Below are 13,852 nucleotides of genomic sequence, written 5' to 3' on the forward strand. Positions count from 1 at the left end.
TTGTAAGTCAATGATTTTACTGTTTATTTTAATAAATAACAGCTACTAATTGAAGATAGAGAAGGTAAATTATTCCTGTAGCGAGAGCGATAGAGATGCATGAACTCCGGTCATAAATTATAAGTGCAGATCATTGACTTACAAAAGTCAATGGTGCAGATACGAATATTGCAGCCAATTGCAGCAAAGTCATCAGACTGTATTGTAGTCGGGAAACTTAGATAAACAGATTCATTACGTACGTCTATATGCTATCTTAAAATATACAATCGTTTACTTTTTATATATTTTACAGTATAAAAATACACCATTTAAAAAAACATATTTCTGAAATATAGAAGTATTTGCATTTGCAAGCCAAAAACATCAAGTAAAATTTTACATTTTTTTCAATACTGCCTGTTTGATAAGACAAAGTTTTTAGTGTCACGCACTTTAGCGAATATATCAACATTCTTTTTTTGTATCTTATCACTAATCCGTACGGGATCATTTTCAGGTCTATCTTTCGATGCTTTACATTGACTTATTTGTAAGTCAATGATGCTTTACATTGACTTACAATTATATTTAGCACTTATTTATTCTCTGCTTTAGCATCGAATTCATCGTCATCAATTGATACTCGTTTGTTAGAAGACTAATTAATGTTAATGTTTAATAACGAAAGTGCTATTTATTACATTTAATTTAAATGGTAGCGTCGTTGTGACAGTCTTTGTGGGAGGTTGTATATTTATGTAGAGCAGTGAACGTCCTTCGATAGGAACACACAGAACAAACAAATCTATGTAATAAATAGATTAAGGTAATACCTTAAAAATGGTATTGCCCCAAGGTAAATGATTCTATTTGACTTATAAATATTTTTTACATTTGTTTAATAAGAAATATTTGTTTTCTTTTTCCATTGTGTTAAACTTCTTACCTATTTTTCTCGGAATGTTCATTCTGTTCAACAAAATCATAATCATCTATGCCCCGGTAATGCGAATGACGCGCGATTAAAAAAAATATACAGGTTGCGACAACGACTACTATGCACGTAACACATATCTTGTGTTTGATTGACATTGTTATTCAATAATTCTAGCCATTGACTTACTTCTAGCGCAGGATAATGTAGAGCAATAATTTTAATAATTCTGCCCTCCGAACGAAAAACGGCACAACTGCCGTATAAAGTACTATGCAGTTGTGCCTTTTTTCGTTACGAGGGCAGAATTGTGCACGCCTAGTCAAGAGCAAATTAGGCTTGACATCTGTCACTCAACCTTAGAGCATATTTACATGCTATAAGGTACACCATGTGTACATCACATAGGGAATTCCTTGACAACCTTGACGATTCCATTACTCTCGTCCAATAATTATGTCCTTTAAAAAAGTATCTGTAACCAGTGCCAGTGTTGGGCGTTAATCAATTAAATTTCAATCAGAAATTCAATCAGATTAAAAAATGAATTCAATTGAAATCAATTGCAATTGATTTCAATTGAATTGATTTTAATTGCAATTAATTTTTTTAGTTGTTCTAAGAAACAATTGAAACTAACAATTAAAACCGAAAGTACCGAATAAAAATATCATTACGAATATGGGTTAGGGGTGTGGTAATCCACCCCCTAACACACCCCGTGTTAGGGATCGGTTGGGGGCCGGTGGGGGTAGGGCCCCCCAACCGGCTCCCGAACCGGCCCCCCAACCGACCCCCCGAAACGGCCCCCCAACCGAAAAAGATTGAAAATTTATTATTTGTAGATATACGCGATTAACGATTGATCAATTGTTAATTGCTGTTTCGCAATTGACAATTAATTGTCAATCTTTAATTGCCAGAAGAATTAAATTTTGCCCAACACTGTCTGTACAACTATACAAGTCAACCAGACCGTTATATGAACACCCTCCAAACTGAGTAACGGTTCTGAATGGCGAGGTCGTTTACTTCCTTCCTGGAGCATTTTCCAGTAGTTCTAGGCCGACAGTCATGTCCACCTGAGCGCCTTCGAGCCTGTACTTAGCTTATCAATACGGGTTTAGTGCTGTCACTCGTCAACTTTTTGCCCTTAGGCGCAGTCAAGACTCAGCAGGCAACTGCTAAACATTCCAAATAAGGCGACAGTGAGTTGAAGAAGAAACTCTTCCCGGGTTTTGCATATCTTTATTGCAACGGATAACATTTTAAGTTCCACCATAATTACATAAATTTAACAATTACTTAGTACAATATTTATATGTTACTGCAAATAACAAGTTAATATAATCTTCCAGAGAATGCATGACGGAAGAAAAAGAACATTAACGACTAATAAATACGCTGCATAATCTGTGTGTGTATGTATATACATATGTGTATACATATGATGCATATATTTTAACATTCTTGTATTAATTATATTGCTTAAATTAATTTACAACTTTTTCCGTAAGAGTATTTCGCATGTTTCAATCATGAGTTCAGCCAGTTTGATGTTGCTCTGAACATCTATAAGCGGATCCGAGGATTTTTTACGAATCTGATAAAGTATTTGACGTAGTACAGTCACTGTGGTATCTAGAGACGGCTGAGCAGGAATAGAATTGTCCAGAGCCTGAGAACAAAATTAAACATTTTCACTTAACAAACTTCAGGCTGACAAGTTTCCTTTGAATTGGTAAAAAAGGTCACCGTTGTGTTAATATACTAAGAAGTAAAGTGACATACTCTAGCCAAGTTCGATGTAGAATAAATATCAACAAACAAAAACGTACAATACATGATTTTTAGTGTTCAACTCATACCGTAATACCACAATTTCAATATTTTTCATAGATATAGAAAAAAGGGGAGATATGTAATGACGCTATGTAAGATCGGGTACCGATGTCGACACTTTTTAGTTTGTGTGCAATACAAACTTTACGCTCTATTATCTACTACCATAACATAAAGATTTTGATTGGGTAGGGCTTCAAACGTGCAAGCTACGTAACACAATTTTAAAATTTAACAAAATTAAACTTACAGTCGCTTGAGTAAGAGTTATATGTTGAGTGTGTGCGTTAAAAAAAAATTAGTAATAAGTACTATATTACAATATTTCAGTATTTTTTTCGTCTTGGTTCAGCCAGTCACCATCAGGTGTCGTTTTAGTAAAAATGCTACTAGTATATAATAGCCTAACTATTACACTAAGAACTCACGGAGCGGTTTTCACCCACGCCTGCCGCGGGATCGCGGCATCTGTAAAATGTGATAGTTAAGTATGTAAAATTAGTAGCACATTTCACGGCGCGTTTTACGCCTGTAGTGGTGACGGTTGCTCGCGGTTGCCGTGGCGGAGTACTAGTAGAACCGCTCAGGACGCGATCACTTGCGCGCTTGGCGGTTGTCGTCGCCCGCGCACTTTGGCGGTCGGTTCAGACGCAATGTGGTGCAGGCGCACGAGGGATGAGTTCTCTATTAACCGCCCGACTTGCGATTAACTCCCACTAACTTCGCGTCCCGTTCCGCAATCGCAACGGTTTCGTGCCCGCAACCGCGGCGGCTAGGTGCCCGCTCAAACTTGTAGGGTCGTGAATATTGAAATAAAACCCCTGTCCCACAGCACCGGCGGGCGCAGATGGAAACCGCTCCGTGGATTGTTAACCTTAAACTGACGCTACTCAACGAGGGATGTGGTCCTACCTAATCTATAGTTAGAAACCTTGTGACTGTTTTTAATTTTAAAAAATATTCCATTTTTCAAACAGACCCAAATTTTTACAACGTGTATCGGTACATTTTTGGCATTTTCGCGTGTTACAAGAGATCTTGTATGTACAATTATCGCCATGTACCTGGGGGGTGTTTGTAGGCGTGTCACCTCGATATGATCACTTTGATCATAACGAGGCGACAGGAACCACGCCCCCATACCAAATCCCCTTTTTTTCTATATCTATGATATTTTTCCTCTATTTTCGTTTAGGCTATTGATAAGACTAATCTTGAAGTCATTATTTATATATTATTATAAATTATTTATGAAACTGTGTCATCCCTAATGTTTTTTTTTATTTGAAGAGAGAGAGATTGCAAACACATAATAATAATAATAATAATTTATATATAAGTTATTATTTAAAAAAACATGAATAAGAGTAGTAATTCAAGTTCAGAATTGGAAATTGACATTGGATGAGTATGTAGCAATTGATCTTATATACGTAAAAAAGGCAGATAATTATGTTAGCAAACAACCGCGTCGTGAAGATTCAAATATCGGTCAACTGTAGGATCTTGCAGTCTGCATCCAGCAAAGTAACGAAATTAACATTTGTAAAATTACGTCATTTTAATGAAAAAAAGTCTTTATTTTTGGTTTTAAACGACTTTGCCGTAGCGCCTTCTGTGACAAATTTATGACATTTTCTTCACTTAGCTAGGTACATCTACAGCTGCCAGCCACTGACTAGAGATGTCACTTTAATAATTGTAATTAAGTTTTATGGAATGTAAGGATGTTTCAACACCATGATATTCAATTATTTTTTGTAAAATTACTCCACTAGTTTGTTATAATTATTTTTAAAAAATAGAACACTTAGGAAAACATACTTTGATCCGTTTGGATTCAAACCAACGTCTCCTGGCAAATCGCTATACGCCAGACGCTATACCAACTAAGCCACGGATCGAACCAACGGACCATACGAATTTTTCCATATGTGTGTTGCAGCCCTTTGTTTTTGGTTTTTAATGACGCCTTTTTGCCATAGCGGCATCTATGAGAAATCTATGGAATTTTTTCTTCATCAATATTTTTTACTTTTGTTTATGAACAAAATATATTTGTTTTCCCTTCTTTTATTGTTTTACTTCTTGCCTACTTTTCGGAATGTTTATTCTGTTCATCAAAATAATAATCATAATCTATATCTATACCCCAGCAATGCAAATGACACGCGATTAAAAAAAATTGGTTGGGCGACACATTTCAAACGTTAATTACTATGAACATATTATCTTGTGTATAAAATCATTGGTATGTAAATTATCATAAAATAAAATTTTACAGTTATGTTAATTTTCATCTACCATTACCTACTATCTAGCAGTGTCAAAAACTGAAATATTTTATTCATAAATTTCGTGCCAACAGGTACTTTGCAAACTTCATAATAATTTACCTGGTAAGTATTACTTCTACATAACCCAATTACTTACGTACCTAATGCGTACCTATTTAAATTCTAATTACGCTAGCAGGCTGCGGGCAAAGCTAGCCTAAATAATGAGCATTGACAAAAAATGTTCTGTACCTTATATATACCGTAATTGGTTCTTAGCGACGTTTTATTATTAATATTCTATGTCGATACAAAGATCGAACACTTAGAAAAATTTCCTTCGATCCGGCCGGATTCGAACAGACGTCTTCTAGCAGACGCTATGCCAACGAAGACACGGAACGAACCAGCGGACCTCACGAATTTTTATATGTGCTTGTTGTCGGATCTTTGTATTTGGTTTTCAACGACATGACCTTTGTATTAATAATTCTAACAAACTGGTGGAGTAATTTCACACAAAATAATTGAATATCAATTCAATACAAATTTAATTCTATGTCTAAGTAAAGGTACATAATCGTGACTGTTAAGTTATCTTTGAACATATTGAACTCGCCAAGCAATGTACTTCTACTTATCATTTATTATTGTGCTCGTGTAAACAGGCCATATTAAGAAATTAGTTCATTAAAATGCCGTAACTTAGCGTTGCGTAACGCAAGTGTTTTTTATTAGATTTGTGAACTTTTATCAAAATGAAAGTGTTACCGTATTCTGCAGCCGTTTATAAAGATGCGGCGGCACAGTAACGATCCATTCTGGCTGGTTGCTAGAATTCGTCTGACTATGCTTCAGCCGTTGTGTTGTAATAGCCACAAGAGGCGGCAGTACCTCTTCTGGGTTACTTACACTACTTAACAGATTCTCTGCTAACGAGTCGAAACCTAGATGGTAAAAACCTACTACCTGTGAATGCAAAGGATGATATTATTAAAACGTTTTTATTGACAGTAACTTACATCATTATATTTTGAAAGAGAAATCGTTATAGTAATATAATACAGAACATAGGATACTATACTCAAAAGTACGTACATTTTGGTTGCTTTTTAAAAATATGTCAGAAACAGCAAAAGAAAAGGTTTATATTTAACGTAGACACTGTTTTCTCTCTCATTAAACTAATAAAATCTCTAGAAAATGTAATTACCTGTTGCCGTTTGATAAATTCATTATCAACGTTCCACAATTCCGCCAAACTGGAAATTTTGTCAATCCAGTATACACATTCGTCATCAATATAAGTCTTGTATGGACCGCCCGTATCTTTGATGGTTATTGTTTCGATCGCTGCTCGTATTAGCCTTGTTAGGAACTTTAGCCTGGGATTTCTCACTTTTTCAGAAGCTTTCAAATTTATCTCTCTTTGCGTCACATTGCCTGTCAATGCATCGAATATGTATTGATACTCAATATCGAACAAATTTTCAAGTGGTTTCGAGTATTTTACGTTGAAATGGCATTGAAAGTATATCGTACAAGATATTTGATAGTTCAGAATCAAAATGTCGTTATTAACATTTTTGGTATCTTGTGCAACTTCGACAAGAGAAGGCATGCTTTCATCCCATATTTTTTCAAACTGAATAGTCTGTTTTTCTTGTTCATTAGACGTTTTGGCGCAAAGCAAGAAATTGTCTAGATATGTCGTAGTTATTTCAAGGAAGCTTATCAATTTTGCACTATTGAAGCCTACATCTTGTACGCATAAAGGATCTTTTGGCAGTCTTCCTACTTTATTCACCAAACGACAACCCGCTTCGAACAAGTGTTTGATGTAAGTTGACCATATTATTGAAAATAGGCCTAACCGTAAATGCAAATTTGAAATATGTTGTAGACATGTCACGACAGCAGACAAGTCTTCTAGTTTTTGTGTATTCTTCTGCCAATCCATGGCGTATTCCCAACACATGTTAGCAAGAATATAATTGGCAGATGTACTTAGAGGAAATTGGCGACGTAGAAGAGAGAGCCATTTGAAAATTTTAGTATTATCGTCTACTAAGTTTTTATTGTTCTGCATAAATATGTAATTTGGGTCATCATCTTCAGGATCAATGGAATCGGGATCCTGGCTACTGAATATTTCCAACAATTCATTAGCAACAATTGCGCCTGGCGCCACACCCATAGCGCACAACCATTTCGCAATCAATTCCGTCACAGATCCTTTCCCTCTTGTGTAGATATATTTCAAATTAATATTTATATCGCTAACTTGTAATTTTGGCAGTGATTCTCCTTTGAAAGTGTCTTTAAACATTAGAATGATGCTTAGTAGTGAAATATCCTCTAGTTTTCCAATGAGAATTCTCCATTTAGCATTTTCCTTTGTCACCGAAACCCAGGCTCCTTCATCGCCTTCCATGGATTTGCTTTCGAAAATTTTACCAACAGCTTTGCAGGCCATGGCTACGGTCATGCTCTTTAATGGACAAGGCATGTCTACTAACATATCTCGAATTGATTGCCACCACTGTGATGTCTCATTATAAGTTATATTCGTCGCTTCTTCCGTTACACTACATAAGTAATGTAAAACTGCTATCAGTTTATCTATTAACTCAATGCTTATTTCCTCTAAAGGCATGTTCATTATATGCAGAATCACGAGTTTAACTATTTCCTTTGGCTCAATGTTGCTCTCTCGAACAAAACTAGTCAGCATTTGAACATCATTTATTTTAAAAATTGATTTAAAAGTGTCCGATGCTAGACTGTTTAGTTTATCTACTGTTGTATCTGGTTTTAAAGAAATATGTTTGCCTTTTTCTTCTAATACGAAACAGGAAATGAATTCTTTGTACGTACTGGTTTTATTATCAGCGAATGTAACTTTGGAGTGTTGATGTTCTTTGTAGTCATTCTCTTGGGCTAAATGCAGGAGTCTTTCAAGTATACAGTTATCGTCTTCCAAGAGACAAAATTCTGTATTCTCTTCGTTGTCACTTTTTTCTTGTGTTACATTAAAATCAATGTCAAAACCAAAGTAACTGTATACTTTATTGATCAAGCTGTTCATATCTTCTGTATCTTCATTGTTAATATGCCTGTAAAATAACGTGACCAGACTTAAATTTGCAAAGTACTGTTTATTTTTTTCTTCCTCTTCAGTCACTTTGTCGTTGTTGAGTTTATCCCAAAACACTTCTAAACAAGCCATAACGATCTTTGGCGAAATTTCGTATTTCCTTATTAACAATTCAAGACAGTGTTTTTGAAGTTCCAAAGTTTGCAATGCTGAAACTTTGTTCACTATCTCAGTAGCATAATCTTCACTATCGTTGGGTGTCTTCTTGAAATAATCACGTAAGTCCCTCAGGGCGTGTAAATCTTTAGACCGATCTGAATTTTCACCTTCAAGTGCGTAAAAGAATGGAATGTTAAACTTCTTCAATTTACCGTCTGGATCCATGAGCACACATTGAAATTCTGGTAAGTTAAGTTTCTTGTGAGTGTAGTTTTTCTCTGCACCCACCAAACCGCAAGTATTGTAAATCAGTTTCCCATTTTTAGTCGCAGTAAACACGGCAACTCGATTACCCCTCTGCATTAGCCTTATGTCAATTAATCCTTTCTTAGGATTGTAGATGATTAAAAATATTGCTCTTTGGATTTCTTTGACTACTGACAGTTGAGGTTTTTTGTTATCAATGTCGAACATCTGTAAAGTTAGAATTTTTTATTTTGTTTGCATACATACACATCATCACGCCCGTCTCCCACTGAAGTAAGCAGAGACCACGAACGGGCAGTGATGAACATGATTTTTGCCAGTTGTAATAACTGGAAGGTTTAGTACAAGTTCTAAAGCATTTTGTAAGACGTATCCTGGAATTTGTAAAAAATATTAAAATACTATACCACCTAAGGTGCGGTCTCTCAATTCTCATGTGTCAATTCTCAAAAATCATGTGGTCCCTCAATCCACACACACACACATGGACATTTTACTTTTTATTCTGGAAATTGCTCAAATCGGAAATCTAACCTAAGCCGAAAAATCCGGACAAAAGGTAAAAATACCGAGAATGTCCGAACAAATTCAGACGGAAGGCAACCGTATATTTAAAGGAAATGAATAGCATTCATTCTTTTGACATTCATAATTTGTTTGGGATATTACCTGAACAAAAGCACATTGCGCATCTCTATACCCTTTAAACAGTCTAATAAGATGTCCGCGTTGAACATCCAACACTGCGACTCGCCCAACATTGTCGGCCACCGCTGCAAGCCTCCTGTCGGGTGATACGGCGACAACAGTACCGTGACGTTGCGAGTCGTATAGGCCAGCTCGCATGATTAATTGCTCTGATCGGACTTGAGGCTCGGGTGCCGATTGACTTTCTGTTGTTCCGCCGCCAAGCCACCCTCTGCAATCCATCTGCATCATCAATTCATTTATACGTCGTGGTCCGACGCGTTAGCCTATTGATTGGGGACTTATTAAGTGACAGGATGAACAACCCATGCACCTGATTGTAAGCGACACGCCTATTCATAACATTTGCAGTGGCACTCAGAGCTTTAAATTATTCAAATTTAAAAATACAAGTTGACAATCTCAACAATATGAGGGTGGCGAGCGCAGTGGCAGTGCCCCCCAGATCTTTGCTTTTCTTTATAATATCAAGTGACGGGATGAACAAGTCGTGCGCCTGATGGTACTACATATACGACTGTCCATAACACTTACAGTGCCACTCAGAGCTTTAAATCGCAAAGATCTGAGGGGCACTGCCCATGCAGCCATCGCCCTGTGATGTAAGTTGACAAGTCTCATGTGCCTTAATTACATCAGATCTCTTACCCTTCTATGACCGGAACACAGTAATGCTGACATTACTGCTTGGCGGCAGAAATAGGTAAGGTGGCATTACTTCCCTGGAAGAACTCTTTCACAAGGAGCTCTACTGCTATTAAAAGTTTAAAAGCTAGTTCTAAAGCTATGAATGACACTGCACCTGTTATGGACAGGAGTGTCGCTTAGCACAGGCCTGCGACTTATTCTTTCCGTCACTTATATCATAAAAAAATGCCTGTAACTTAACCAGAATGCTGTAATTGTTACATTACTGCTAGGCGGCAGAAATAGGTAAGGTGGCAGTAGTTCCCTGGACGAAGTCTTTCACGAGGAGCTTAACTGCTACTAAACAGTCCGCAGTAGCTAGTGAAAAAGAGAAGTGACTCACGGTAGTGCAGATTTAATCCTGTTAGCCACAGTTCGCGCCACATCTTGCAGGGGTGGCGTCGTGCCACCTTCAAGTGCGTAATGGAATCCTACATACGGCGTCACTCCCGCCCCCAGTATTAGTGAGTTCACGGGCGGAATAGACCTATACCTGTTTGAAGTGAAAATTGTAATTTATTATCAGACATATCAAGTTCGTTTCACCTAATGTGTATTCTATATGGACTATAATAATAATAAGATAAACCACAAGCAGCAAAGAAAGTAGCGCTAGACACGTTCCCTAACCTGTGCTAATATACTGTTATTTATGTAAATACAAATAAGTATGTATATAATAAAATTTTATGTCAGTAATCATTACAGTATTTGTTATTTTTGATGACATAAAGTGACGGGACGAACTAGTCGTGCGCCTGGTGGTGGTAAGAGACATGGCCTATCCATAACAGATGCAGTGCCACTCAGATCTTCAAATCGCAAAGTCTGCCCCAGTGGCCGAATGGTTACCATGCCGAACTGCCACGCAGACGTCATAGGTTCGATTCCCGGGCCGGAAGAAATATTTGTATGACCTACATTTATTTCTCTCTAGTGTTTGGGAGTAATTTGAGGTTGTCTATGTGTATGTCTATCCATGACACCCGCGATACAGGGTTTCCCTAGTGCGGGGCTATGTTGAGTGTGCGCGTTACTAGTGTGTACAAAGATCTGAGGGGCACTGCCTCTGCGCCGGTCATCCTGAGACGTAACTTGGCAAGTCCCATGTGTCTGTAGTTTCACCAGCACCCTTCAAAAGCAGAATGCTGTAATGGTCACATTACTTCTTGGGGGCAGAAATAGGTATGTTGGCAGCACTTTCCTGGATGAGCTCTTTCACAAGGAGTTCTAATTCGATTATTTGATTAAATGAAGTTGAGGGTACCTATTAAAATAGCTATGTGGACAAAAAGATGAATGGATTTTACAATAAGGTAAACAAGGGCACATGAAGAACATCATCAAGTGCAGAATGGACCTTACCATACACCATATCCACCATAGGTAGATGCAGCCAATAAATGATCATAGGAGTTTTTAAGCTCAAGGCCCACAACAGCTGCATCATTGATGATCCCCTGGTCTGAGAATATCCACTTCCTTATGCCAATATTGCGGCTGTCCACTGAGTAGTCACCTTGTACACCTGCTTGTACTGTTTCAAAAAATAGATTTTATTAATATTCACTTAACTTATTAATTGGTTCAATAAAATTGTTATTTATTTATTTAGATACAATAATATAATTCTCAAACCATGTACAATACTACTTAATACTTAACTCTTTTAATACTTTAAAGCTCTTTAGCTTGGAACAGATAACAATTATATATAAAATTGAAATGAAATAGATTTAGTGATCTATTTAAAAGCAAAAATGAACTTTTATTACATTAAAAAAAGAGATGTTCAAGGAAACCATTAATTTAAAATCTACAAAAAATAAGTAAAATAAACGCATCTCTAACCTATTAACTTGACATGTGATATAAGAACTCTAAGATTTTTAATTTTCTGTACCTTTAAATATAAAAACTAAATATTGTACCAACATACCTTTAGCTAGCTGTGCTTTAGCATTCCTCAGAGTTTGGAACAAGCCAGAACCTGACACTATACATTCACAGTTTTGAAATAATATGTGTATATCATCTTGCAGTGTCCCATAAGTACCCGTGTGACACGAAATCTTCAGCACTGGTTTGTCATCAAGTTTCTCTAACAATAACAAGTGGCCAGTATTTGTGTAGAAACCAATACTCCCATTTTTGAAACCCACTAGTATGCAAAACCAGTCAGGGCCATTCTGAAATCATTTTGACTTTGATATTATTTGTACACATACCTTTGTTATGTTACATATTGTTTTGATAGACAGGCAGTTTTCTAATTTATTCAAGTATTTTTTGCTTAAGCATTTGGAGATGTATGGCTTAATATAACCGGTCCCAGTTGAGACCAGAAACAAAAAAGTTTTTCAAATGATGTGAACTGGTTGGTCTGACATGCTCCAGCCAGCTAACCACAGAGGAAAAATACTTCCTATATTTCATCACTCCAGCTTAGTGTTGTATAAATCACTGTTTACTAATTTACATTACTAATTATCAACAAAAAGTTTAACAGATGTAACCGCTTTACAGTCATTATTTAAACAACTAGTGTAGTAACAGGAAGAAAAGAAAATGTCATGTAGCAGGAATTGCTTACGTGATTAACCTGTTACAATCCATCCATGTGTGAGCTAGTATTTCTTGTATTTATAGAAGGTAATTTATTGATGAGGTAACTTTAAAATTTGTACCAACAGCTTTGTCAAACAATTTATATATGTAATAATTCTTGTGCGACTGAGGCTATATATCACCAATTATGTTTTTAAAGTAAAAAAAGTTGGGTGCTAGTTGTGGAGCTGAATTTGATGAAATCTACTTAAGAGGAAAATTAATATCAATTCCTACTACAGTATGATATCAATACATGTCCAACAAGAATTCATTTGGGAAGGATAATTTTATATTGTTATGAATAGAAAACAATTGCATAGGAACTAAAAGGTAGTTGTAACAAAATTTACTTGAGATGACTGTTGCGAAGGGCATATAGACAGGGCAAGTAATGCAGTAATATCTGACGGAAGCGTTCCGCTCCACGATATCAAATAAGTATTGCTATCAGTCGAACTAATCCACTGTGTTGTAAGTAGACAAAGGCGGTTTTTAAAGCCCACTGCGAGCAAATTCCCGCATGATGACAGCGATACGGAGCACTGGGATAGCCAATTTGCGTCTGTAACAGACCATTAAACTATTGATAGCATTGGGAAATAAGAAAAAACAAAGGATAATAATTGTGATTCTTTGTACTCACCGTCTCGTTCAAATACGAAAAGAGCTCGAGCTAAAGATGATATGTCTCCGCAGTCAGCAATTTGCTCCACCTGACAAGACATTTTTCAAAACTCACATGCATTAAATTAAAAGCAAAAATCGTGTCTCATCTGAAATTGAAATTATAATCACAAAAAACGAGCACAAAGTATATATATGCTTTTTTTTACAAAAACAATGTCAAAAATCCACAGACAGTCATAAAAAAAATTATTTGACAGCTGGGCTTTTTTGAAGATTGGGAAATAAAAATATAGATCATGGTAAGGTTCGGAATTTGGGCGAAAAATGGTGTACATAGTAGATTGGGTAGGTGAGTATTTTTTCATCCTCTAAGGTGAGTACCGATACTGTACCTTGATAGCTATCAAACTATGGTATGCATATTAAAGCTTGATATTATTCTTTTCGATAAATAAGGCCAGTACATTATAATAAGATTATTATATGTACGTACATCTTTGTTACATAAATGCAATAAACTTAACAGGGAAATGGGGAATGGGACATTGATTGCCAGGAGTTCGGATATAAAAGTATCGTGATCAATTGAAAGCAATGAGAAGATATAATTTTGATCCCCATAGGCCCCGTATGAGCATGCAGAAATAATAGATTAAATAATAT

General features: G+C 36.3%; 1 protein-coding gene across 1 annotated transcript; it reads right to left on the bottom strand.

The window, feature by feature from the left end:
* Window positions 1-2,154: 2,154 nt before the first annotated feature.
* On the bottom strand, window positions 2,155-13,287 carry LOC113226813 (rab3 GTPase-activating protein regulatory subunit). The gene is made up of 9 exons (XM_026459577.1): window positions 13,206-13,287; window positions 12,913-13,124; window positions 11,892-12,141; window positions 11,318-11,489; window positions 10,296-10,445; window positions 9,227-9,476; window positions 6,248-8,764; window positions 5,806-6,003; window positions 2,155-2,594 (listed from the first exon to the last, which is right to left on the bottom strand). The coding sequence occupies exons 1-9, from the start codon at window positions 13,285-13,287 to the stop codon at window positions 2,415-2,417; spliced, it is 4,011 nt and encodes a 1,336-aa protein (XP_026315362.1). The 3' UTR covers window positions 2,155-2,414.
* Window positions 13,288-13,852: the final 565 nt, after the last annotated feature.

Source organism: Hyposmocoma kahamanoa, unplaced genomic scaffold, assembly GCF_003589595.1.
Source record: "Hyposmocoma kahamanoa isolate Upper Pololo Valley unplaced genomic scaffold, ASM358959v1 202, whole genome shotgun sequence".
NCBI lineage: Eukaryota > Metazoa > Arthropoda > Insecta > Lepidoptera > Cosmopterigidae > Hyposmocoma > Hyposmocoma kahamanoa.

Excerpts from the sequence above, each read along its gene's own strand:
- LOC113226813 (XM_026459577.1), bottom strand. The coding sequence starts at position 13,287 with ATGTCTTGTCAGGTGGAGCAAATTGCTGACTGCGGAGACATATCATCT. Across the intron at positions 12,142-12,912 it reads CTTCGCAACAGTCATCTCAA|AATGGCCCTGACTGGTTTTG; the intron begins GTAAATTTTGTT and ends AAATGATTTCAG. Across the intron at positions 9,477-10,295 it reads AGGATTAAATCTGCACTACC|AGGGTGGCTTGGCGGCGGAA; the intron begins GTGAGTCACTTC and ends GATGGATTGCAG.